At 46.0% G+C, this 26,801-nt stretch overlaps 1 protein-coding gene across 1 annotated transcript in view; it reads right to left on the reverse strand.

Annotated features, from left to right (window-relative positions):
- Positions 1–8,840: 8,840 nt before the first annotated feature.
- The window catches only part of MRPL40 (mitochondrial ribosomal protein L40), a 32,731-nt gene continuing 14,770 nt past the window's right edge, over positions 8,841–26,801 (reverse strand). Inside the window, exon 4 of the mRNA XM_069620058.1 lies at positions 8,841–9,702. Within this exon, the coding sequence (XP_069476159.1) occupies positions 9,393–9,702 (310 nt within the window). The 3' untranslated portion in view covers positions 8,841–9,392. The remainder of the gene's footprint in view (positions 9,703–26,801) is intronic.

The following is a 26,801-nucleotide window of genomic DNA, read 5'->3' on the forward strand; positions in this document are numbered from 1 at the left end:
ATTGACTGCGCTGTGTTGTACCTATGACCAGCTGGGTCTATCCTCCAACCACGGTTCCTGAGAGAGCTCCATTCGGTCCTTCCTGCTTGCCTGACAGATTGCAAGAACCTAAATTCCTCTTCTGAGACATGTACTTGGGAGACCTAGCCATAGCAGTACAGAAACTGCAAGTAGAGGTAGACACATCCAGGCAGGAAACCGCTGTCCTATTTGAATTTATGCCAGCCTTACAACTTTCCATAGAGAAATTAGCCTGCCCCACAAAGGAATCCCTGGGCAGCAAGGGAGCCAGAGCGTCGTCCCGTTCTGACACACAACCGATCTTTACCCTGGCTACTCTGCAGGGGCTGGGAGTCAATCTTAGTATACATTCTCCTGCCATATATGGAGGAGACACCAAGGAATGTACATCCTTTCTGACCCAACGTCTGATACATTAAACAGACACCCAGCTTTATGCCTCAGGCGAAGCCAAAGTATCTTTCATGCTAGTGTTAGCATGGGCCATGGCAATAGTCCTTTATTAAATGACTATACTGATTTCATGGAGGCTTTTCAAATTATGTTTGATCTGCAATATACAGTACTGTAACGCTCACCTGGTTCCCACGGAGGCGCAGGTCTGGCTTCGAGTGCTGATGCTTCTTCAATGGTGAAGCGCAGGACTCTGAAGATGGACAGGAAAGGCCCTCTACTCTGGCTTCTCCGGCTCGTAGGAATATACCCCTGTGCGTGAAAAGGGAGTATTACCTACCGACAGAGTTATGCTCAAGCCTCCCACTCTCTTCCAACCCTCCACGATACCCTTCCACGATTCCCCTTGAAGTCTCACCTTAGGGTCTGAAAGGACGAGCTCTCCATCCTGCTTCTGACGCAGGGGCGCGTTGAACCCAGTTACTTCACTGGATTGAGGTTGGATGGGAGTTCAGGTAAGCTTGACTATACTGGTAAGGCGCTGTAAAAGTTCTGTTGCAAGTTCAAAAGTTCAAGCTTTAATTAATAATGTTCATTGTCTTTTTTCAGGTGACGAATGAAGATTCCTTTGGAGACTTCTTGCAACAAAGCGCCAAGGTTGATGTCTTTTCCCCATAGGGGCCGGGGTTCGGAATGCCGGAGATATGGCGCCGACCCGAAGTGAAACGTGAGTTCCAGTAAAGACCTGGTAAGTCCTAGATGAGCGCCCAGGTAATGTTTTTGCATTCGCTCATCTAATGTCTTTGTCTTTTTTCCCCATAGGGGCCGGGATCCGGAAAATGCTTGGAAGCAGCAAGACCCGAAATGAAATGGGAATGACCCAACAGGTAAGTCTTAGAAGGAAACTGAGCTTTTCCTATTCCCTTCCTTCTCTCACCTCTTATTCTTGTCTTTTTCTCTAGGCTCTGGGAAGTGGCTGTGTATCCGGATGATCGCTGCTGAAGATGGAGGAACCCAGGGAAAGGTGAGTGAAATGCAGCGCTGCAGCGATCGTAACGAAATGCTTTTAAAAAATGATGTCTTCCCTTTCAGGATCGTCGGTGATGTCTCCGTGGTTCAGTATAGCTGGTAGGTCTCTTGTCTCCCTTTGCAGGTGACCCAGGATGCTGACAGGCGTGGCTGAAGTCCAGATGCAGGAGCTGACACGGTGAGCGTCCAGCTGCGAGGAGCAGAACAACGCAAAGCGTGAGTTGCTGATCGGGTGTGGTTTAAATAGCTTTGGAAGAAGTTCCAAGTGTGTATCCTTCCTCCGATCAGGTATGTATCCTTCCCCGGCCACACCCGGGTGGAAAGTAGTCCCACAGGTAAAGTAGTTCCTATTCAGGCCTCAAGAGGGCCTGGATGTGGCAGCATGGTCTGCATCAGGTAAATGCACATTAAAATACTTGAACACATGTCATGCTTTATGAGCCTGGTGCCTAAGGCGCCAGGACAGAGGTCCAACATGAGCCTGGCGCCTAAGGCGCCAGGACTGCGTCCAAAGGGCCCCAGATTGGGCCCGCTGGCACTCCCCTGGGGGAAATGATGCCTGCCTCTGGGGTTGCTGGGTCGGACCTGGCTCCTTGGAGGTAGGTATCATGACAAGTACAAGCTGTAGGTAACAAATTACTTGATACAAGGAACACAGGATTTGCTAATATACATATCACACTTCAAGGGACTGGTCACCCAGACAGCTTGGCGATGCACAAATAATCTTCTGTAAAGGCCTAAAGGAAATATTAAAGGATGCCCTTAATCAAATCCTAGACACCTCTCCCCCCCACCCATAGGCTTTCTGACTATTGCCTCGAACCTGGATACCCAAATGGAACAAAGCAATTTACACAAATGTCCATACAATAATATGATCCCTGCCAGACCAACTTAACGAAGAGAAAGGCACAAACAATGCCCTCATCCTCAAACACCATATTAAACCCACACATACCTCTACCAGAGCAGAAACATAAAACCACCAAATATACCCATTCTGCAACACCCAACCAAACTGCAGAGAACTAAAAAGTTCATACACACAAACCATCCGAGACACACAAACCGGTTACCAGTCAAATGGTCGAAAACATTTGGTCGACAGGACAATTGGTCGACACCATTTGGTCGAATGCCAAATGGTCGAATTTTTTTTTTTGTTTTTTTTTACCCATTTTTTTTTTTTTTTTGGGGGGGTCCCCCCCCCAACCCCCTTTTTTTCTTTTTTTTTTTTTCCCCACACGAAAACCCACAAAACACATATATATATATAAAAAAAAAAAAAATTCGACCATTTGGCATTCGACCAAATGGTGTCGACCAAATTGCAGTCGACCAGTTTGTTGTCGACCAGTTGACTGGACACCACACAAACCATCTGAGACACACTCATACATTGAACACCACCTAACCTCTACCAACTACACGCAAACAAACCCAGCACACAGTGGCCAGTGTTTCCTAACACAAGCTGCCCAACAGCACATCAAAGCTCTCCAGTGCTCTCCCTCTCGATCCCACTAACAAATACCCACCTCCCCAGCCCTCATTCCTTTTCAGCTCTGCCAGAGTGCCTGGAGACCATGAAAATGGCAGTGGTGCACAGTACAAATCACAGTACAATCCATTTGCCTGCTTCCTCTGCCACTGGTCCCATCAGGTGACTCAAATCTCGTGTGTATGTGCTCCATTTTGTTTGTTTTTGTGGCCCTTGTTTTCTGCCACCCCCGTTGTGGTTCGTGTTGCCTCCCCCCTCCCTGCAGCCCATTGGTCTGTGTACCCTCTTGATGTGCATTAAAGTTGAACTTAGAAATATGCCCCAATAGCGTCACTGTGTTAAAAGTTGAATTTAGAAGGTATTCCTAACATCATTGAGTGTGCCTGGTCGCATACACTTTACTGATTACCACAATATCACACTACTACACTTACTCTCTCCTATACACCACCATTCAACTAGAACACGGCAGTACTATGACACATTCGGTAAAGCTGTTCTCATACTAACAGGACTCAAACAACTACCCATCATCCTAATAAAACACAGCTAGCTAGCACATACCGGCTAGCTTAGGCGTCTCCTCAGGCCTAACGCAGCTAGAACTCAGTCTGGATGTCCACCCTCCAGACTGAACACATTCAACTGATCTCAGCACCACACCTACCGCTAGGAAGCAGCTATCATGCAACAACCACACCGGTTGCACACATACCTGGTGTGCCCATGCACTTTACGACTCTCAACTGACTTGAACTGCGGTTCCCGAGGACGTTCAACCTACCAGCGCCTTGAGATCATACCAATGATAAATAAGGCGCTATACAAATGGAAAATAACATAACATGAACAGAACATAAATCACAGAGATCAAAGAGCCGGTGAAAGTCAGGGTGAAAGATGAAGATCAGAGTTCCGTCAGACTGCTTCCACCAGATGGAGAGAGCACCCTCCTTCTGTGAACCAGAATCCATGCAATTAGAGGACCTTTTTCACCTGAAGGAAGGGAGAGGTGGGGACGTATGAATCTTTGTTTCCATTGTGGCGACGCAGACCCTTCATACATGGTGGTCCTCGTAAGGCAAATCGGCCTTTAGGAAACGCCACAGTTCGCCCACAATAGGGCATATTTGTGCGAGCGCCCCTTTTTTGGATTACCACCCAGATCTTATGCCCAACCATGCCAAGCCAATCATCTCATCTATTCATTCTAGTGCATTTACACTTGGACTTCTCGCAAGTAGGATGGGGGGGTTCTAGCACTTTGACAGTGGAGCCATAGGGAATTTCGTAGATAAAGAAGGGCTACCCTTAGTATCCAAACACAAAACCAAACCTATTTTGTCAGTGTATGGCTTCCACCTCATTTCCGGTCCAATTTCGTTACAAACAGGCCTGATGATAATGGTGTGTCCAAATTCCATCAAGAATCCATAGTGTTTGACTAAAGCCACCCCATACTTCCAGTTCATTTTAGGGACCTGCTGGTTAAAACACCATAATCCTTCCATAGACTGCAAGAACCAAAAACACAAATTTCAAGGGTCACAATATCCACCCGCTTGTTCTCAGTCCTCTTTTTCTATCCTTACCTCTGTTTCCAGAATCAAGGCTTCCTCCTCAAAACCCTAACAAGCCTGCCACTTGAATATTGCAAATTTGCTGATGTGTTCAATCCAAAAGAAGTTGACAAACTTCTCCCCACCAGGAGTACGATTGTTGTATAGAACCGGTCCCTGGAGCTAAGGTTCCATATGGAAGAACATACGCTCTATCAGAAAAGGAGAATAAGGAATACATAAATGAAAACCTTAAGAAAGATTTCATAAGACACACTCCTGCATTTTGAACATCTATGTAGTTATCTATTTTGATATTCTTCTCATCGTACGACATACGTGTCACCCATGGACTCAGACTATGCCAAACCCTCTAAATGTCTCATCTATAAAAAACAAATAACCCATCTAGGATATATTTTTTGTCTCCAGAAGGCATCAAGATGGATCCTAAGCAGATATTCTGTGATCAAATGGCCTATTCCTCGCGCTATCGAGGCATTACAAAATTTATTGGGTTTTTCCGAACATTTATACCAGAATATTCAAGGATAATATTGCCCCTTGCTAGACTCCTAAATTGTTTTTTTTTTTTTAAAAAGGAATTCCTTATGAATGTACTTCATAGACAGACAAGGCATTTAATACATTGAAGACGTTATTCACAGCCACACCTGTTCTATGGCTTCCAGATCCTGGTCTTCTGTATGTCTTGGAGACTGATGCCACCTATTAAGCCTTGGGTACTCCGTTTCTGCAAAAAGGACACAAAGAAAACACAATAGGGTGCCTAAAATTGAGGCAGGTTCGTCCATGCCACAAAGTTATAACACAAAAATTGGAACAGTATCCCAGATTGAACTAACATTAGCAACATGAGTCACACGAGTCCGTGGGGGGCCCTCAAAGGGAGTCACCACAGGAAAAGTTAACAGAAACCCTAATGTTCAGAGTGCATACAAAGGAGACAGAAGGATAGGAGTAGGTTCCATCTACCACTGCCTATGTTCCCTCTAATGCTAGAAAGCACTGGTGTGCCGCTTATCTAAAAGATAATAGAATACGGAATGGAATATCTACCAATTTCTAGTATGCAGCAGACAGTAAATGTAATTAGGCAATTCGAATGACCTATGAGCCAACTGGAGTCAGAGACACTGTGTGGAACATGTAATGTGTAGGGTGACTTGGAAGTAAAAAAAACTCAGGAAACTAGAAACTCCAGCCACTCTTCCACTGCTTCAATATCGAAAGATTATATGTGAACAAGCTACAGGTTCACGTACACAGGTTGGGTTATCAATTAACCCAGTTTTACTAAACTGATAATTCTGATTATCTTTTATTAACATCTACACGCCTCGAGTCAGCTCTACAGGTGATTAAACTTTTATTTTTACCATTAGTAGACTGATCTGGTGTGTGTTTGAACTACCCTTGTTTGTTTTTTACAGGTAGTGCTTCACCACTCCTCCTAATGGTGGTAAGTGGTACTTTAGATAACTGACAGAGACCCACAGCCGGGGTAGAACTCTCAGAGACACACAAGGAGTTAATCATTAGGTGAGAAAAACATGCCGGTTAGCGTGGATGAAATCTGAATGTTCAGGTGCAAAGCAGGAGTTGCAGCATGGCTCACAGCCAAAGAACAAAGCTCAACCTAGATTGGCAAACTGTCTTCAGGGATCACAAACCACAGCATCCCTTCAGAAGCACATGATCAGAGAGAGAACAGCCAATTTCGTAAATAAATATTGTCCGGCCACATGCCGGTATGGTATGCTACCTTATTCCAGCTGCCTGATGGTAAACCGACAGACCGGAGCTGCAGCCAAGCTTCAATAAAATACACAAGGGTGTTCTGTTTCTCTCTTTGTGACAAGATTAAAAAGGCCATAAAACTACAGGCCATTTATAAGGCTTCCAGATGCTATCACCATGAGACCTTTCATTCTACAGAGATGCTGCCAATCACCACAATGGCGCAGTTCATCCTCAACAACAAGATGGCAAATGAGAAGAACATTAGTGTATCGCCGCTCTAGAAAACCAAACCGAATTGGGGGGGGGGGGGTGAAATGGTTTGGTAATGGAAAAGGAACTCCCCGACAGGGAGGATAAACACATTGAAAATTAACTAATTCCCCAAACTAATATATTTATAGCCATGATGATACCAGTCAGCCTGACTCCTAAAATTATGAAGGATCTAGACAAAGCTTTAGCCAAATCTATATGGAAGGGGAAGAATGTGCGAATCCGCCTCCCAGTGCTCCAGGCGAGCAAGGCAAATGGCGGACTTGCGGTACCATCGCTGAAAGCCTACCATCAAGAGGCCCAGGTCTGCTGGATAAAATGCTGGTTAGACGCATCAGATGACTCCAGCTGGAAGCCACTCTCCGCAGTCGAAACTATGGCCATACCCCCAAGCAAACTCCTGCCGAACATCAAACAGCACCCAATCCTGGGGCCAACGATCAACCAATGGCATAAACTCAGGGCTGCACATGGTGTGCCAGACCAGAATGCACTGACATGGTCTAGCCTACGGGCGTTATTATCGTAGAGGCTACCACAGAAAGCACATCGCAATCAAGACCAAGACGGGGCGAATATATGGCTGATGGACATAACTGAAGAGGGGACACAGCTGCAATTCCAAGTGGCACGCACGATCCTGGGACTCGACCAGAGGGATTGGCTCATAAACCGCACTATACAGGCCACGATACACACCCACACAACGCTGGACTCCCATCACCTTACCCCAGCCCCATGCGAGAAGGAGATGGAACAGCATCTAAATACGTTCCCGCACCTCTGCACCTTCTACCTGATGGCAATTCCCAACAACCCAAGCAGAAACCACACACAAGTGATGACATGGACTGAGGATCTGGGAGTCCAAATTGGTATACCAGACATCCTCGAATACTTTGCTGCAATACCATCAGTCTCCCTAAATATCAAAAACAGAAAAATTCAATACAAAATACTGCAGTGACTATACTACATCCCGGCCAAACTACACAAGATGGGGATAGCCCCCACAGCAGGATGCTGTAGCACCATGGGTATGTAATGTGGAACTGCCCTGCCATCACCCCCTTCTGGCACAGAGTGCATAAGCAAATCACAGACACTGATGGGGCAGATGTTGCCTTTACACCAGAGGTAATGCTCGTAGGTGGATACAAAGATGAATGGCACGCAGACACACTAATCCGCAAACTCTTTAATTTCAATCTGTTCACAGAACAACTCCTGGTCATCCATTGGAAGGCAAAACCGCCCCCTTCAGCCGCCAAGCGGGCCACACTTCTCTCAAAAACATGCCAGTCAGAAGGAGCGGCTTTCAAGAGACAGGCAGCGCACATCCCGACCAGAGGGACCAGATTCTGGGAAATAGTCGACCCATACATCTAGGCCGAAATGGGAGAAAGTGGGGGAAAGATAGACCTCTCTGTGAACATCGCACAACCGCCCGAGGAGGAAAGCAGAGCCACCTGTAGAGACACTCAAGCACATTCTTCAGGATCTACAAGAGACACTGTAACTAGGAGCACACAATGTTATAGGGGGAGAGGGAGGGGAATGTTTGGACTGGTGAATTGAGACTTCTGCACAAGGATACCGATGGCATAAAAGGCATCAAGTAAGCACTTGAAACACTTGTGTATAGGCACGTTATAAATGCCATATCATATCAAGCTGTATGCACAGATTTTATTCACCTGTACCATATTGTAAAACAATAGATCACACCATGAATCCTCCGCTTGAAAAACGACGGCAGAAGACAAGCTTTAGAATTGTACACACTTCAACATAACACTTATGGGGATTCTGGATATCTTCAGGGACACTTAAAACCCAACATTATGCAAATTCTTTAGCAATTATCGTGGGTGGGGACATCTGGATTATTAGGTTATCTGAGTGTTTCTAAGCTAGTTGACAGAAACCAAACCACATGGAACCAGGGTCATTGTAAATAAACCTTATAAAATAAAAAATAAAAAAAAAGGAAATGAAACTAGTGCTGAACTAGGTTTATCATAGCTCACATAAAAATTACATCATTTCAAAATGTTAAAAGCCCATTTGACTGTTGACATTACAGCAAAACAATGGAACTTTTCATCCCTTCATCGCTAAGAAACTTTTTCTAATTCAGCCAAGGCCTAAACATGTAAACAAAACGCTCATCCAGATTTTCGAACCCAGGATGTCAATCTACAGCTCAGGAGGAAGCTTTTGGTTACTAGGCAGAGGTGATTGCTACCAACAAAATATTTAATTTCAGTATACGACTTGAAGTAAGGCAAACTGAAAAGTTTATGACAATGTTTATTTCAATTCTCTATTTTTCATAGAAACAAATAATCATCTTTTTTTTTTTTTAGGACTGAATTTTAAAAATGAGTCCCTCACACTTCTCTGAATAGTGTTCACCATTTCCTGATCATTTTGAAAAATTCGAAGTGGTTTATAGAATAATTATTCAGTCTGGTGTATGCAGCAATGAAAGAGCCGGCACTTGGCGTAGACCCTTTCCTGCTGGAACCCAGACATCGTATTCCATTTCACATAGGTCATCATATGGCAACAGCTTGGTTTAGAACTGTTAGCAAGAGATTCTCTCCACATCAAGCCTTGGGTCCATCCATGTAATGGGCATCGGCCAATTTTCCTGTTCAAACATAACTTGAAAAGAATGGGCCCGGATTCCCTAATCTGCAGCAGTGCCAGTCGACAATGTGCTCACCTCACAACAACAACCATTACCAAGATGAGCCAGAGCAGCAGGAGTGCAGTGTCCAACAGGCCCTACTTTTTACTATAATACATCATGCTGCACGTGGATGACGAACAGCACTGCCTTCTCATTGTGTGTACACCTTGGTAATATCAATGTACTTCCCTTCGGGCGCCTCATAGTTCGGGATGGGCGGTGTGTGAGTTGGCCCTTGGCTTTCGAAGGGGAACAGCCCTGGGTCTCGTAGCACAGCCGCTTGGTACAGCTCCTCAGACTCTAGCCGCAGCTCTGCCAGTGCTTTGGCCTGCGCATCCAGCAATGACTCAATGGTGGCCATCTCCAATTTATGCTCCTCTTGCTTAAAAAGGGACCATTTCTTCAAGAGTACGGCTCTACGCTCTCTTTCTTCAAAAGGCAGGGTGGGAAGGGATCGGACACTGAAGACACAAAAATGAAGAAGATTAGTAAATATTGTCCTTCTACAGAGTAAATCAGACCACACCTTATGTAAGGCTGTATGTCCAAAATGTAGAAAACCAGGCAGTCAAATGTTTTTTGCTTCACCACAACTGCTCCCAGCTCCCCACCCAGATTATGCCCTACGAGCAGTTGCTTATTGCACAATGCCAGGTTGGTCGATATTTGCAACTGCTCACCCCGCCTCCCGAGAACTAAGCCCTGCAACCCGCCCCCACGAATATCATATTTCTTCTCCCTCAATACCCTCCCTCCCTTTGCTTTTCATTTCTGGAAGGCTCCTCCATCCTACCCACCCCCCTCAATCACTCACTACCCCTGTCCTACACCACCTTCTACCAACCACGTCCCGTTTCACCTTTTTAGTTACCCACTCACTATGCCCCAGTTACCTGCAGCCTCCTAGTCTCTCTCCCCACATTAGTAGCATACCCCTGCCATGCATTCTCCACCCAAACACCTTACCAGCATATAGCTGCGATGCATTGCCCAAACCCAAACCTCTTCCCACCTTACCACACACAGCCACCATACAACCCCCCGCACTCCCCATCCCATCGAATCCCCTCACCTTGTAGATATGGCCTCTGCTCGCCCTTAATGGTCAAACGGGTCTACCAGTTTAAATTGTCCACCAGATTAAAAATGGCGACAACTAAAACATTAATATTTGCAGCAATGAGCAGTTGGTGTTAAGAATTAAACCCACTTCACAATGTAACTGTCAACATTACTTTCCAGTTCCAAAGTGCAAAATCGCTCTTTGAAGAGCACTTTCCAGTAACCAATAATCATTTTTTTGAGACGTAACGTTTTTAAAAATGTTTTATGGACTATTGTAAGAAGGTTACCTTTAAAAGCTTTTACACTACGCTCATGTAGAGGAGCAGGTGGATGCATTTTCCCTAGCTCCCGCCCCCTCACCACCGTCATTCTGGAGCAGCATTTGTTATCCCTATACCACATCGAGTGTATGAGAGACGATATGCACTCAGGCAACCATACCCAATGTACCCTCATACTGAAAGAGTGGAAGGACGTAAGCATGCACCAATGGACATCATGTAGCACTGCGTGACATCTATTGAGGGCAGAGTGATGTCATTAAGAAGACATACAAGAACATACAGAAATGATACGAAAATACTTAAGAATGACGATGTAACTGAACAAGAGAAACATGTATGAAATGATAAAGTAATCATATACAAAGTAGATAAAGTAACTTGCTGACCAAGAAGTATAAATATGCAGTAACGCAAGCTAGATGAGACATATAGAGGTTTGCTATCGAGGAAAATATAACATGGCAAGGGTGGCCATGATAGGAAGATGGACGTCGGCTTGTGTCTAGATTCAGTCCAGCTACCTCAGAAACAGGAATTGCAAGGCACAACGGTATAAGACGGATAAGCCATATTTTGCTTAGATTAAAGAAAAAAAAATAATAATTAGGGCTGTACCGAATAGTATTCGGATGAATACCGAATAGTTTATCAACTATTCTGTTCCAAACTTCAAAAAACACACTTATTAAAAAAAAAAAAATAAAGCACCATTTTAAATGCACTCTATACTTTTATTTCTCTTCATTGTAATTAATGTAGCATCTTTATTTAAAGTATAAAAGCCAGAAATAAAGCAGGTTTAACGAAAAAGAAGGGACCAAATGTACAGAAAATTGTTGCATATTCAGTGCCAGTTAAAGTAGGAGGCTTCACAAATGCAAAAGGACTGACTTTATGAATCAGATGCATTGCTTTCTCTATCTAGTTGCAAAGTCGATGTGGTTGAGTTTCGAAACTTCTTTGCAGCTCACATAGAAATGTATAAAATGGTTCATGTCGGCTCATGCAGTACACAAGTCAAGAGGAAATCTGAAATGCGTGAACTCCATCTCACAACTATTCACCCCACCCAAACAAATGCTGCTCACTTATCCTAGCCACTCTTTCTCATCAATACACAAACATATGCAACTGATCATTTCCTGATAAAATATCAGATAATGTTAAACTCAGCACAAGTCCTTAAAAAAACAAAAAGGGGGGGGCGGGGACTATGACGTACGCAATGGGAAGTGACATGACAGGAACTGAAAGTATCTATGCACATTTCTTTGTTTGTTTTTTCCAACTGAAAAAAGTGCACATTGCATATAAACATTCGCCAAAAGAAAATATGTTCCTGTATTGTTGCAGGCTAAGTATAAAAGATGAGCACCTTTTTTGTCTAAAAATCTGTAACAAAACATGCCCTAAAGAGCAGATTATAATATAGGACATTTTTCAGCTGTCTGATAGCAATTTGTCTGGTCTAATTCTATTCAGTTTTGCAAACTGAAGTCTATATTTGCCTTTCTGAGTTCATGTTGCATTGTATTCAAATGAGAATGTCAAAGTATTCGGCAAGCTTTTTTTCAGCTGGAATTCGGCCAAATACTTACTCGAAGCCGAAGTTCGGTACACTCCCATTAATTATGGATGAGGCACCTACAAGATGGAGTGAGCAAGTCTCTAGAGGCTAAGAGGAGCAAGAACACCCAGTATAAGTAAATCAAATAGCAGTAAATAAGGGGTCGAAATGAACACATATTCGGCCTCCTTAAACGTGATTCAGAAACTGAAAACAGGGGCTATTCAAAACAGGGTCTATTTGTTAAGCTTCGGATGAAGATAGCGATGTCCCTGAACAGAGAGAAGACTACAAGGTCAACGACAGACAGGAAACTTTAGCTTATGGTTCAACTGATGAGAGGATGGACTAATTGGGAAAGTGGGGAATAATCGGACGTGACTCAAGCACCTGGGTTTCGCTTTGCTTATGTGCTGCTAACAAGCTGAAAGTCAAAGGTTGGATGAGCATGCCAATCATCAGAGGGTCTATGGGGCAACGTGCTATACAATGTTGCATAGACCAATCCGCTGCCATTTTCTCTGCTGTAATCAGTATTATAGGTATTTATTTAGAGGTAGTTCAGGGCGTGCCCTACAGCTAAGGGGCAGCCAATGAAGTACTAAACCATATGCATGCCACAGGTACATATGTTCCCCTAACCAATCGTTCCCTAGGTTTTGTAGTTTGCCACATAGGATGAAATCATAGATGATGCATATTGGGGTATATAACCTCTGTATAATCAAGTTTGTTTGCGAGGTGTCCCGTCAATTGGTCGACTGCAATTTGGTCGATTTTTTTTTTTAATTATTTATATATTTTTTTTGTGGGTTTTCGTGTGGGGAAAGAAAAAAAAGGGGGTGGGGGGAGGGACCCCCCCAAAAAAAACCAAAAGAGGGGTAAAAATAAATAAATAAATAAATAAAATAAAAAAATCGACCATTTGGCATTCGACCAAATGGTGTCGACCAATTGTCCTGTCGACCAAATGTTTTCGACCAATTGACTGGTAACCAGTTTGCGAGTGTCTGAGCATCAGTCCGTTGTTAGTCAGTTCGCCCTGCTTTATTAAATTGGGAATGCCATATTTTCAGAGTTTGGTTATTTGGTCCGAGATATTTATTGATAATTCCATCTAACACAAGACACGCTTCAAGGTGCTAGAGCACACTTATGACCAGCAGTGTGGTTTTACAGGGCCAAGGCTTGACCGATTGTGGCTTGCTGTGCTCCCCCGTGGTTGAACCAGCCTGTGGTCAAATCCCTCTACCAAGTGAAATAGCTAGGTTTACTCACAGAGTATGCATTCTGACATCACACTGATCAGAGGATTTTCCTAGATCAGGAGGCCAGCTATCAGTCTGTTAACTCATGGAATAGGAAATTGGCCAGATATCATAACTCTCGAATAGAAGCCTGCAATCTTTATTCATCGCCACAGAAATATAAATCTGGAAGAACTGCTAGTAGAAAACAAGAAAAATAGGTCTCTCTGGCATGGTCTATGGAGAACAGACATTTGGACAGCCGCCCCCCCCCCCTACCACAGATACAAACGCTGTCCATCGGCAAATTGAATTCCCCTTTGCCCAAGATGACAACTTTAACAAACGAACAAGGCTTCTTCACTCCTTTGCCACTAGAAGAGTGAAAGCATACAGAGAGACTTGTGTGGGTGCGCTGCACTTGAATGCATAGTTAATCACGCAAGTACTCTAGTAATTCTCCCAGCAGCACCAGGATTTATGCAATCATGATAATAAAGTCCCCTTCAATCAGTGTTCTTCTTTAGCAGGGCTATACAGACTTACTGAGAGGGAATAGAAGTGTAACCATGTTGTCTATTGGTAATAGCTGCGTCACTGAATAGAGCAGAGACGGTAGGGCACTTCCTTGATAGAGACACTGCTGTTATCAGCCTTTACTTTGCCATAGAGTAAAAATATGCGTGCATCGGGAATGGAGCTTAAATTAAGCCCCAAGTTTCATAATTGGGATCTGGAGACATTAGAACACTGGTCCAACATTAGTTTCCCATTAAAATTAATTGTGCTGTATGGTTATCCCAGAGGATGTTAGTAGGTATATAACGGTATACAGTTAAAGATACCGTGAACCACTTAATTGAACAATAATAACCGTCACATTGTTTATACCGTTAAGTGTGCTTTTCAATCTGATTTGGAAAGGCTGCAGTAAGCAATTGCTGCGCAGTCTTGGTTTTGCACTGTTGGATGTGCCTCTGCCAAGTAGTTTCAGTTGGAGCAGTTTTTAAATCCATTCCATAAACCACACGTGCCTTACATAAAATCAATATGTTAGCAATAGGAAGAATAGATACAGTGCCAAGAAGGAAAAGGGTTTACTTTGGGGTGGTGGCTTTGGGGTTTATATATTTATAATGGATAATGTTCTCTAAACATATGGCGATTGGGGGGCGGGGGGGATTTCCCTGGTTCTATCATTGAATTTACATATAATAAGTCACACTGCGAAATTCACTCATCTCTGTGGGTATTCCCTGCTGCCATACCAAAGGGTAACATGTCAATGATTACTGAACACCTTTTGGCCCGCAAGTAAACTAAAGGCTGTAACGTAAAGAGAGTGTGTGTCTAATCAGGACATTCCATCAGAACTTCCCAACCAAACCTGGGCCAGACAGAATGTATATATGTGTATATATATGTATATATGTATGTGTGCGCGTGTGTATGTGTGTGTGTGTGTGTGTGTGTATGTGCGTGCGTGTGCGTTTTTCCAAGAACATGTTCATCTTCGCCAGTGGGGAAGCAAAAAGCCTAAATGACCACTTAAGAAAAGCTATTCAGTTTGCTCTCCTCTCCTCTCCTCTCCTGCGTTTGGTGGAAGCAAGGCATTTCAGTGGAAAGTATGTTGAAAAGCCCAATTCTGGCCCTGGGTGCCTGGTTTTGTTTGTGATGATACATCTGTCAATTTATGACCTTTTAGAAAATATTTGTTAAGATCAGTTAACTCCACCTGCTATGCCACGATAACCATGATATACCGTCATTTGGCAGAAGGTTATCGTACCATCATAAAACAAATACCGTGACACCCCTAGATGTTAGCAGGAAAATTGAAATTTCTATGCGGAAAAGGGGTGTAAAATGTCCATAGCCTAATAACCTAGGTGAGACAGAGGTTTATGTATTGGTTTTCTTTGTGTCTGTTAAAGCTAGACTTGCGGCCTACCACCACAATTAGCATTCGCTCCAGTAAACAGTGCTAGGATAAGCAACTCTCACCCTATTGTACCCTCACAATGAAGAGGGGGGGCCCAATACTGGAATACAGCCAGCAGCTTTCCGAGCCCTGCATCCTCCACACGTCTCTAAAGCTTCCAAACGGGAACACAGCTCCATCTCCAATGGAACCTATAGGGTGAAGGCGCACAAGCAGTCCTGAGCCAGGCTTTGGATTCTGGGGCCTCTGCCGGGCTGCCTAGACTAGGAGGATCACAGACTGTCCCTTAGCACTCAAGCGAGGGTGGCCTCCCTGCTCATGCTCTCCCAGAAGTGCCCATCTGTCTAGGGTGTGCACCTGGCAATAGCCGAACCTCTTACTTCTCCTCACTCACCAACGCTTAGCCCTTTCCATGGCTGAGGGATTAACAGATAACTCAAAGCCAAGGTATATGGTTCCCAATTACTTATTATACATAACAGAAAATAAGTGCTGTGAGGAACACAAGGGCATCCTCCCGGTATTGCCCAAATTTAATTGATCGAATGCTATATCTGGCCGAATCCCCATGAGCAGCATTGATGGCCTTGGGGACTAGCTGGGGCTTCCCCTGCTACCTGGGGTTTGGAGGCGGGGGGACAACAAAAGAAAAGGGGACCCTGCGGTGCCAGATCCACCCCGCGTTAGAGGGATGGAACTGACGCTGCAGGGTCAGGAGAGGCAGCGGAGGCACAAAAGGCTAGTGGGGGGGAAATGTATTGAGGGTGTGGGGGGGGCATAGATTTGTGGTGTTGGCCCACAGTAAAATTGTATTTGTGGCGCAATTAACTACAGACAATTCCGTTGCAAACAATTCTGCCACAGCCAAATCACGTAGGTCCCATCCTCCCATCTACTCCCCTTGGATCTTCCTCTCCGGGGACCAGAGAAAAGCCATTGCTCTTGCCTCCTGACCCTTTGTGGTAGATATGCGAGGGAGAATCACCTGGGTGGCAGAAGTGGGGACAGAATGTCTTCAAGCGAGGCATGGTATCCCTCTTTCGCTTATGAGAATGAGCCCTACCCTACCGCTGCCTTCGTAGGGTATTGTGAAGTTTCATCCCTTCCATACACACCAACTGTCCCACAATCATACGCCTAAAACTGGGACAAAGAAGAGGCAACGAGGAGTGATGCACACTTCTAGTAGTTTTCACCATTTTGGTACTGTGACGGGGAAGACGACAATGGAGGAAAACCATCGAGAGTTTCAGGCATGTCCCATTAATAGGTGTAACTGTGGTCAGGCAAAGGACTTGCATCTGCAACCAAGTGAGAGGCCACAGGTGCATAAAATAAGACCGGCAGAGAGGAAGGGGGAACCTGCCTGGTGAGGACACTGCTGCGAGGAGCAGGCTGGAAAGGGGCCGGTGGAGAGGACACCGTGTATTGCAGAGGGGTGGGAAGGACGCTGCGACCCGAATGGGCCACGAGAGGGTCGGAGCCCCTGTAGTCACCTGTGCTGTGTGTTCGCAGCTGGAACTGTGTAACACAGAAGACTCAGAATTGCTGTAGCCCGCTGCAGCAAGGTTCACAGGTGGCGAGCGCTGCTCGCTGGATCTCCCAATACGTACCCGGGAAGCGAGTGGAATCTGGAGGAAAAAAAAGTCACCCAGATGAGCACCGGTGAGTGTGAGAAAGGATATTACTGATCTAACTATATAACTGAAACTTCCAAGAATGGGGTTTGGAGACCGAATGGAAGGTTATTGAAAAACTGCCAATGATTTTTTGAAATCAACAAATGTTGTTGCGTACCGAACTAAAGAGAAAGTATGGATATGATGTGACAATACAGCACGAGTGGAAAGCGAATGATGTGCAGTTATGAACGCAGTGAAAACCATTAAGAAACATTTATGAACAAACTGGAAGCCCTAATGAGTACTTATGAATTAAAAGAAAAGCAAATGTGAAAAGCAAGTTAATGAACTTTAAAGGACAATGTGAAAGCAAGGTGGTGGAAAAGGATGAACACCACAGAATGAATTGAATGCAAGTTGTGGCAAAGCCAAAAGACTGCCAAGGAGACAAATACAGCATATGTTGATTACTGACACAGGTACAGGGAGAAAACCTGTGTTGTCCAAGAAACACCAAGAGCATCACAAAATGCCAACGTTATCGGTTGAGTGACCTGTGATGGACCGTGTGGTCTGACAACTTCACCTAGACTGAGTCACCCCTACTTGGGAAAGAACCAAAGAAAGCCAAGATACAAAGGCTATGTGGTATAATAAGTGCTGAAGTGAAAGACATCCATTTGAACTATTAAAGAGCCTAAAGGATTACAAGTTTAGACTAAAGGATCATGGAAAGTCAAGTGACTGAACTATTTGTAGTTCTGTTGGAGGAGCTGCCTTCTTGGAAAAGAGAACCCCGAGATATCTTTGAACTGTGCTGAACTTGGGGAAGGGAACCCCGAGACCTTGTGGAACTATTTTGAACTTGGGAAAGGGGAAGCTGAAAACAGGCCAGAGCTGGAAGAAGCTCAGAACTTTTATTTTTTAAAACACAGTTTCTTTTAGTGCTGACATCCCTACAAATTGTACATCTTTAGTTGTGATGGCAAGTATAGGTTTTGGACACAGACATTTGAGTTGAACTTAATTTCACAGACTGTCCTTAGTTTCCTTAGGTAGGGAGATCCCACCATAGCATAGGACAGGTTAGGCCTTTCTCCATCCTGACAATTAAGACAAATACATTATTTTGTTAAGATAAGTGAATCTGTTGTATCTGTTGTCTGTCTTGCTTCATGATGCCTTCACAAATGGTGTCAGAGTGGGATGCGGCTCAACCAATACAAGTTGGGGGAACCCTCAAATTTGAATAGTTAAGGACTAGAGCATCAGAACCCTCGGTGGCCACAAAAAGCTCTATTGGGTCCGATATTTGTAGCCATAGGGAGATTATTTCGCCAAGGTGAAAGAAGACCGATACCCACTGATTGGTTTCTTATTCCACCCCGTGAAACCTATATTAGACTCCCAAATCAGGACTAATATGGAGGTTTGGAATTGTTGTGCTAGCTGGGGTTATAGACTCAGACTTTAGAGGGGTTGTTAAAGTTTTGTTACAGAATCAGGGAAAGATCCCTTCCACATCCATCAAGGGGATAAGATTGTTCAAGGGATGCGCTTGAGAGGGCAATGTTCCCCAGGATCAAGGAGGAACCTGGGAAGGAGAGAGCCGAAAGAGGTACTCACGGTTTCGGGGAGACGGATGAAACACTGACGCCCCTCCAGAACCTGAGCCTAGAAAAGTCAGAGAGGAAGAAACCGAACCCTTCCCGACCTAGCCTTTGCTCATTGTTGGGCGAAGCCTTTTTGCAGGTTACATCTGAAAAAAAGAGGGCAGTGAGAAAGGAGGGCCTTTTTGCTTTCTGAGGCATGGGTTTATGCATCGGGGAAACACCACGTCAGAAGGTGTATGAGAACCCAATTGGTTGTCCAAGAGTCATAAGCAAGTGGACCTAGAAATGGCTCACTCACATCTGACAGGAGGCCATTTAAGACAGATAAAAACACAAGCCCAAATCACTAATACTTTCTGCTGGCCAGGAATACATGCTGACATTAAAACCTTTGTTCAGGCTTGCGACAAAAGACAAGTACTCATATGCCATCACCCGTTCCCCTAAATCCGTTGTCAAACATTGATATTCCTTTCTCAAGAATTGGTATGGCCATTGTGGGGTTCTTAGAAACATCAAAATTGTGCAACAAGTACATTTTGGTAATAGTTGATTGTGCAACACAATACACTAAGGCCTTTCCCTTGAGAGCAAAACTCAGGACCTACAGGAAGAGACCCCTGAGTGTTTGAAAGGGGGCAGGGGGAGGTTGCAGCATTGGTGCGAGAGTAGAGTGGTGAAACCCTCGGAGCGTGGGTCAACGGGCGACTGAGGCCTGCGATGCTGGTAACTCCCACCGCTGCCAAAAGCCCAGAAAAAGAGTGGTAGAGTGGGAAAGTTGGCTGTGGAGGTACCGGAGGACTTACCGTGGACCGATCAGAAGGAGATACCACCCCAGCCGGAGTGAGACCACTGCTGGCGGGGGGGGGGGGGGGGGTTGGGGGGGGATAGGGGTGTTCAATGCAGGCCAGCAGCAGCGACAAGCAGCCCGGGCGGTGGGGAGGAGCCTGAGCAGCGGTCATGCTCCAGAAGGCAAAGCCTGCCTCAGAGTGCCACAGAGGAGAGAAGTAACGGGTGAGGCAATCGGGCTGGCGAGGGATGCTCTTGAGATTGCCGGAGCGTGACAAAGATCTGCTGGGTAATGGGGTGGCCTTGGAAGCCCACTCCGCACCCAGACTGAAGAACCAGCAAGTGAGGAGAGCTCCCAGTGCTGAATCCGGAGCAGCAGCACCCGCTCCGGACCAATGGACACTGCGTCAAACCTGGAGCAGCATCTTTCGCGACTGGTACACGCAGACCAGACAGACTGTCATGCGTAGACAGGGGGTGGAGAATCTTCGAAAGACACTGCACATCCTAACGCCGGGGGTGACGACAGAGGAAGCCATGTTCGTGGCCATGGATGCGGAAAAGGCCTTTGACAGTGTGAGTTGGGCCATCATGGAGGAAGTTCTCTCAATCATCGGGATAAGCGAGGTGGGAGGGATGGATCAGAGCGCTCTACTCTGAGCCGACATCCACGGTGGTGGCGAATGTGGATACATCACAGGTCTGCTGCCCTAGGTTAGGGAGAATTCTCTGTTTAGGCTGAATTTTCTAACCTAGCGAGTCCCCCAGCAGCTTGGCTGGATTTCTGGATTTTTTTTTTTCCATCCTGCCAAGAGTGAGACTCTTTTCTCTCCCACTCTTGGACATGAATGTGGTTAATTCCTTTGAATGTTAATGTGTTCTATGGGCTATGGGGTCTTTTACTCCATAGGGTCTCATGTGTTTTACTATGTGTGTTACACCGCACCCTCCGTGCCGTAACACTGGGGCGTCCTAGAGGATCCCCACCATAGACTCCATACCCTGGGACTGACTATTGTCTCCCAGGGCATGTAAAGTCACCATTGGCTTTACTAGACCTAAATTTACTAACAGAACTAGTACAAACCATCCTATTGTGGACGTACTAATAGGGGTAATTCGATTACCGCTGGGTCTGTTTTTCGAGGGGGCGCTCTCCCGTCCCCCCTCGTCGAGTTTTGGCTGGTGGCAGTGGAAACTACTTGTTATATTCGACCCCGAATATAATTCTATGGGATTCTTCCCATTGTTGGAGGCTAATACTTTTCCCCGTTAGTCTCTAACGTACTGCCGGTTTATTTGTCTTAAATAAATCTACCGATCGGCATTTTCTGCCAGAACTCGGTTTTTAAAATGGCGTCTGTGTTCGCCTCTGTAACTCCGAACCAAAGGTTGAGCCCTTTGTTCCACTTTTGGCGGGCTTCTGCACAGAAGCCCTTCAAAGTGGTGCCATTCTGTCTGGGTACCGCAGGGGTTGTGGGAGGGGGTTTATTCACCCTGGACTGAGTTGCCTTGCCAACTCAAGTCGCACTCTGGTGTGATTGGCCCAAGTGGTGAGCCACCCCGCTCACCACTTAGCGTGTTTTGATTGACAGCTAGGCTGCATGAATGGGGGTAACGACGACGCCTCCGGTGGAGCCCTGCTGAACCGTCTCACCACTTTCCAACGACAGAGGAGATCTCCCGGCTGGAGAGTCTTCTTCCCCTGACTGGTGGGAACAACCAGTCCCTTTGCTTTTTCTTCGCTTCCAGGGCGTAGTGGTCGAATTGCCCGTGCTGAAGCACCCCGGCAACCGGATAGCCACTAGCCCGTACCGTGACCAAAAGGTGGTGCCTTGTGACGGAGCACTCCGCGGCTGGTCTCTTCCCTGGTGGTGCAACGATCTTCAACTTTCCTTCGACGATGAGATAATCTCATCTCTTGGCAAAGCCCCGACTTGCATCCACCACCAGGAACAACTGCCCCCGCCGGAGCTGTCCCTCCACATACAAGGTACCGTGTCTGCCTGGCTTCACTTGTGACGGTTAGCGTGAGGTGTCTTAATCATTGCCTCTCCATTGGGTCGCCTCCAGACCTTCGTAACTTTGTTCTAAACGGTCCAAACCTTTCTGTGACAATTTGCTACAAAGACTCGAAATGCATTTCCACTGTGATACTTTTTTGGGACATATCGCCTTGCCTCTCTCCGAGTGGGCCTGGCCTCTGAACTTTGTGATCCACAGTAGACCCTGCCTTACTTGCCTTGCATTTGCTTTGTAAAAGAGTTGGTACCGAGTTGGTTTCATACCCTGCCTTTTCTCTCCCGTTCTAACGAATATTAGAGTGCCATCTAGGTTAAAGCATTCACCTCTCTCTGCAGATAAGTGGTGCCGTTGAACCTAGACTTGTCGAACTATTGTTAGAGGAGTGAGATACTTATAGTAATTGAAGTTGTTTGCCGTATTAGTGCCAGTGTGTTTTTCATAGATGTGTTTTTATAAATAAATAACAATATATCTTTACACCCAAGCTCTGTTCCGTGTCTGCTTATTCTAATGTGTAAATTGCCCTATTTTGTATACGCCACATACTGCCTAACTCTTCTTGAGGGAAGTCTGACTGCTCAGCCACAGCTACCAAGTGAATCTGTGTGGTACAGACTGCTACCAAGCGGGTTTACTGCCAAACACCTGTAGGCCGAAATCTTTTGCAGTGGTCCCAGAGGGAACTGCACAGGTTTCCGCTTAACAACCTATGGCGGGGCACGAGGCAGGGCTGTCTGCTCTCCCTGTTGCTTCATGGACTAGTGATGGAGCCGTGGGCAGCGGAGCTGAGGAATGATGGTATAGGGGAGAGTCTCCATAGGGGGGGCGAACGTGCAAGGTCAGCCTTTTTGAGGACGATGCCCTGCTCTACATTACTAAGCCTACACAATTCGCCCCCTGCCATACTAAGTATGGGGAGTTTATCAGGTTTCAAAGTCAACCTAGGGAAGTCACTGGCCTACGTAGTCAGGGATTTGCCAAAGGCAGAGAGGGACTATATAGAGTGATTGCCCTTCCCCACGCAGGAAGACTCCTTTCGGTACCTAGGGGTCCAGGTGTCACGCCAGTATGAAGAGCTCTTCCCCACGAACTTTCTCCCACTGTGGGCAAAGGTGAGGAAGGCTATGGAGAGGTGGGCAAGGTTAAAACTTACATAGATGGCGAGATTAAATTGTATTAAAATAGTGATATTGCCCACATTTCTATTTTTATTTCAAATGCTCCCGGTGAAGGTTCCAAAGTCCTTTCTTTGAGGAAGTTAAGACAGCCTTATTAAAATCCCTTTGGGTGGGGGCTAAACAAAGGATCGCCTACGGGACACTGGTGCTGCCAAAGGAGGAGAGGGGAGTGGGGTTTCCAGATCTCTACACTTACTACAAGGCCGCCCAGCGCTGCATAACGGTGGACCACCTGGACCCGCACACTGACAAGCAATAGGTGCCGATGGACAATGCAGTCCTGGCCCCAGTTTCCCTGGGAGAGTGGATCTGGGTGCAGAGATCCTGTATCCCGAGTGCTGTGTCATACAGCCCTTGAGCTTCTATGATCTCTATGGAGGCAGGGAAGAAGGGAGGGAGTGAGGGGCAGGGGGGAGAAACAGATGGCTATCCACATGGCCGTCCCCTTTGTGTATCTGGACCCGCCCTTGAGGGATGGGGTGGAGGAACTGCTGGCGTTCCAGCTTTGGTACGAGGCAGGGTTGAGTCGGGGAGGGGGGCAAATGTGGGAAGGGGGCTAATTTATACCCCTGGACAGGTTGGAGGAATGTTTGAGTGTGGGGAAACCCTCTGTGTCCAGGTACCAGCTGAAACGGTTGTTGACGGGGGACCGATGGGGTGAAAGCTTTAGGAGGGGGTTGACTGACTGAGCCGCTTCTGCTGACGCGGCTGGGCGCGAAGGTGCTTATTGTGCCGTTATATCGGACCATTCTGTTAGCAGAACCCAGGGACCCGCTCCCGGCTAAACTAGGTGAGGGGAAAAATCTGGGGAAAGACATTGACGATGCGCTATGAGCACTGATGGGCAGGAAGGTCAATCAACCCTCGGCCTCCCTCCAGTATAGACACCAGGCCCTGCAGTTGTTGCACAGATGGCACTACTCACCGGTGGTGCTGGCAAAGATGGGTAGGGGGCAAGATCTGCAGTGCTGAAAGTGTAAGCAGGTGAGAGGGCGACTATGGTCATATGTGGTGGGGTTGCCACAAGGTCCAAGCCTACTGGAGTGATGTCCTATCTTGGGTTAGAGTGGTAGATGGGATTCACAGGGGGTTTTCACCATGTTTCCTCCTATTTGGGGATCAGGTGGGGGGAGTAGGAGGAGATTGGATGCGGGCATACGGTGCATGTTATGCTGGTAGCGGCAAGATGTTGCCTGGCCCAGTAGCGGAAGAGCTGACGCATGGCGGTGGAAAAAGAATGGGCGAGTAAAGTCCACGCCATTTACAACATGGAGTTTCCGGCACATTTGTTGGATAAATCCCGGTTCAATATTTAAGGCCAGTGCGTGCCATTCTTCGAGAAGTATGGTCGGTAAACGAGGGGAGGTGCCCGGACAGGGGGGGTTGTCGAGAATAGGTGGTGGCAAGGGGAATAAGTTACCATGGGGGGAGGGGTATCCAGGAGACTCCCACAGAAAAGAGAAATGTGAGAGGCATTTACCTCAATATGTGACCTGAATACAAACTACTGCATGGGGGTGGGTAAAAGGGGAAGGGGCGGGAGAAGCGTATTTGGGGGCTGGAGGGGAACAGAGTCGATTGTTGACAGTATTTCTCCCCCCCCCTTAAAATGCCAATAAAAGTCAATTTTGAAGAAGAAAAAATGCTGAAATTAATTGGTGACCTGCAAAATCCCACTACATGGTGTGAACCACAATGGTCGTTATGCTGATACACAAATGACTACCTAAGAGTCTGACCTAGATGACTAGGGTTACATTCCATTGTGAAATTCTGTTGTGTTGCTGTCATAATCGACCAGTGCCAGAGGATGCCACCCTCTGCAGCCGTTAGGTTTGGGCTCAAGACAGTAAAACAGTGGACCTATGGGTAGAATGGATAGCACTGTGACTCAGAAGCAACTAGATTTATTTTTTATTTTCACAGACCCAAATATGGACATGTTAGTTTCTCAGAATGCTCTCCATGGTCATCCATAATATAATACACTACAGTCTCCAAAATGTCTATAAAAGCCCCAAAATAAATTCCTTATTAGAATAGTGACAACACTACTCGCCTTAATATACTACTGAAAGAACTTACTGTTAGGGAGAATTCTCATCTATGGCTAATTTCCCCTCACCTAGTGAGTCCCCCAGCAGCATTGCTGGACTTCTGGAGTTAATTTTTTCCACTTGGTAAGAGTGAGAGCTTTTCCCCCACTCTTACCTGTGTTTTGCTATGTGCTTCTACCTGTTTTTTGTGATTGTGGACTCCACTTCAGTAGCCCCCTTCTTTTTGTGCGTCACACAGCACCTTCAGTGCCGTGGCACAGGGTTGTCTTTGAGACTTCCCTCAACTATTTCTGAGGTGACTACCGTCCCCCAGAAAAGGGTAAAGTTACCATTAACTTTACTTAGTCAATCTACCACAGATCCAGTACACCCCATCTTCCATGGAGTACTGTAAAGGGTTAACCTTTTTATCTGTATCTCCTAGAGCATTGTTTTGCTCTTTTAACATTTAGAGTTGGCTGGTGGCAGTGGTATCTACCCTAACTTTTCTACCACGATTATATTAGATAAACGTGGTACTGTTCTTGACCATTATATTAGCCACGAACATAAACCTGCTTGACCAAATCGTCTTTCTTTTGGCTCCGGTTGGGTTTATTCGCCATTTCTTTTTGTTAAAGTCCTTCTTGCGTCTTACTCTGCGCGGCAAACTAGGTTTGCCTTCTTTGTTCAATGTTTTTTTGGCGGGCTTCTGCTCAGAAGCCCTCCTCAAGGTGCCTGGGTGTCTAGGTGGGCTGAATGTGAGGGAGGGGTGTAGTTTCCTAGGATACCCCTGCACATGGTATCCTAGGAAACCCAAGCCGCACTTTGTCATGATTGGCCGGGGTAGTTGTCCGGGCTGGACAACCCCCCTGCTGGGTGATTGACAGCCAGGCTGTGTGAATGGGGGTTTTTCGCAATAAAAAGGCAGGTCTCTTGAGCTAGAAGTCAGAGAGTCGCCACTGGAACTACAAGGAACCGAAGAGAAGCGGAGAGAACAATGGCTGCTGCAACTACCCCATCCCGTTGAAGTCCTGCTGCAGTCCTGAGCTATCTCCCCTTCAACGACTCAGAGAAGATCCAGTCCGGAGTCTTCTTCCCTTGAGCTTGGTGGGGATAACCAGCTCATCTTCCACAGCCAGAGGATCCTCTTCATTGGTCGAAATCGCTGCACGCTGCTGTAGTGGTCCGGATAGCCACCTGAAGAGCCTCTCCGGTTTTTAAGGAGCGCACCTTTTATTCCTTGTCGCTGCTGCCGGCTTCATCCCTGTGTGGTGCAGACCCCCTTCAGATGTCCTCCTTCACAACGAAGCTCCAGGAATCGTGGGTCTGCGGGAAACCAACAGGAACAACTGCCAGGGCACCAGCTGCACCATTGGAACAAGGTACTGTGTTCTACTTGAGGAAACTGGGTGAATCCCTTTTCTTCATTTCCAAGGCTTGCCCTCGTCTTCCCCTCCTTATAACTTTTGCTTCCAAACATTGACAAAATCGAAGTACTTTTGGCTACGTTGAATCGTGAACTGTGAGTGTTCTTCGGCAACAGACCCCGGTGTCTTTCGACACTGTCCCTTTGACTTTTGAACTCTTGTCTCTGAGTGGTTCTTGATTCTGCCTGCCTAACCAAAATATTGCCTGCGATTTTTGCCTCCAATTCCCTCTGGGATATCTTAGGTGCCAAGTGGGTTTTTGCCCTGGTAGCATTTCTTGTCACGGATACGTGTTTGTTTAGTAGACCGAACTGTCAAAAAGTGATCGCAATCGTATTCACGGTAACGTGTTTTGTTCGTAACACCGGTTCATTCAAACACAGGGTACTTACCTTGAGACTTACTGTACAAAGTGAATTGGTTAGTTTTGGTATATTTAACGTGTGGTTTTTATTTAAGTTTAATAGAAGTGTTGTGTTTATAATGAATGGTTTAAAAATAAATGTACTTATATTTTTTACCTGAAACCTTGAGTCAGTGTTTGCTTGAGTCACAGTAATTGTGGTCCCTTTGTGTAATCTCTGCTACTGCTCATATACTCTTGAGATAAGCCTGGCTGCTCCGCCACTGCTACCACTCTGACATAGTCTTTTTTCTTTTTTTTTTTAAAATCACTCTAAACCTGCAGAGCGAGTTCAATAATTTACATACTCTACGTACGGAAAGGCACTTATCTCATGACGGGTGTGACAGAATGATCAC

Source organism: Ambystoma mexicanum, chromosome 10 (genome assembly GCF_040938575.1).
Source record: "Ambystoma mexicanum isolate Mex_15411 chromosome 10, UKY_AmexF1_1, whole genome shotgun sequence".
NCBI lineage: Eukaryota > Metazoa > Chordata > Amphibia > Caudata > Ambystomatidae > Ambystoma > Ambystoma mexicanum.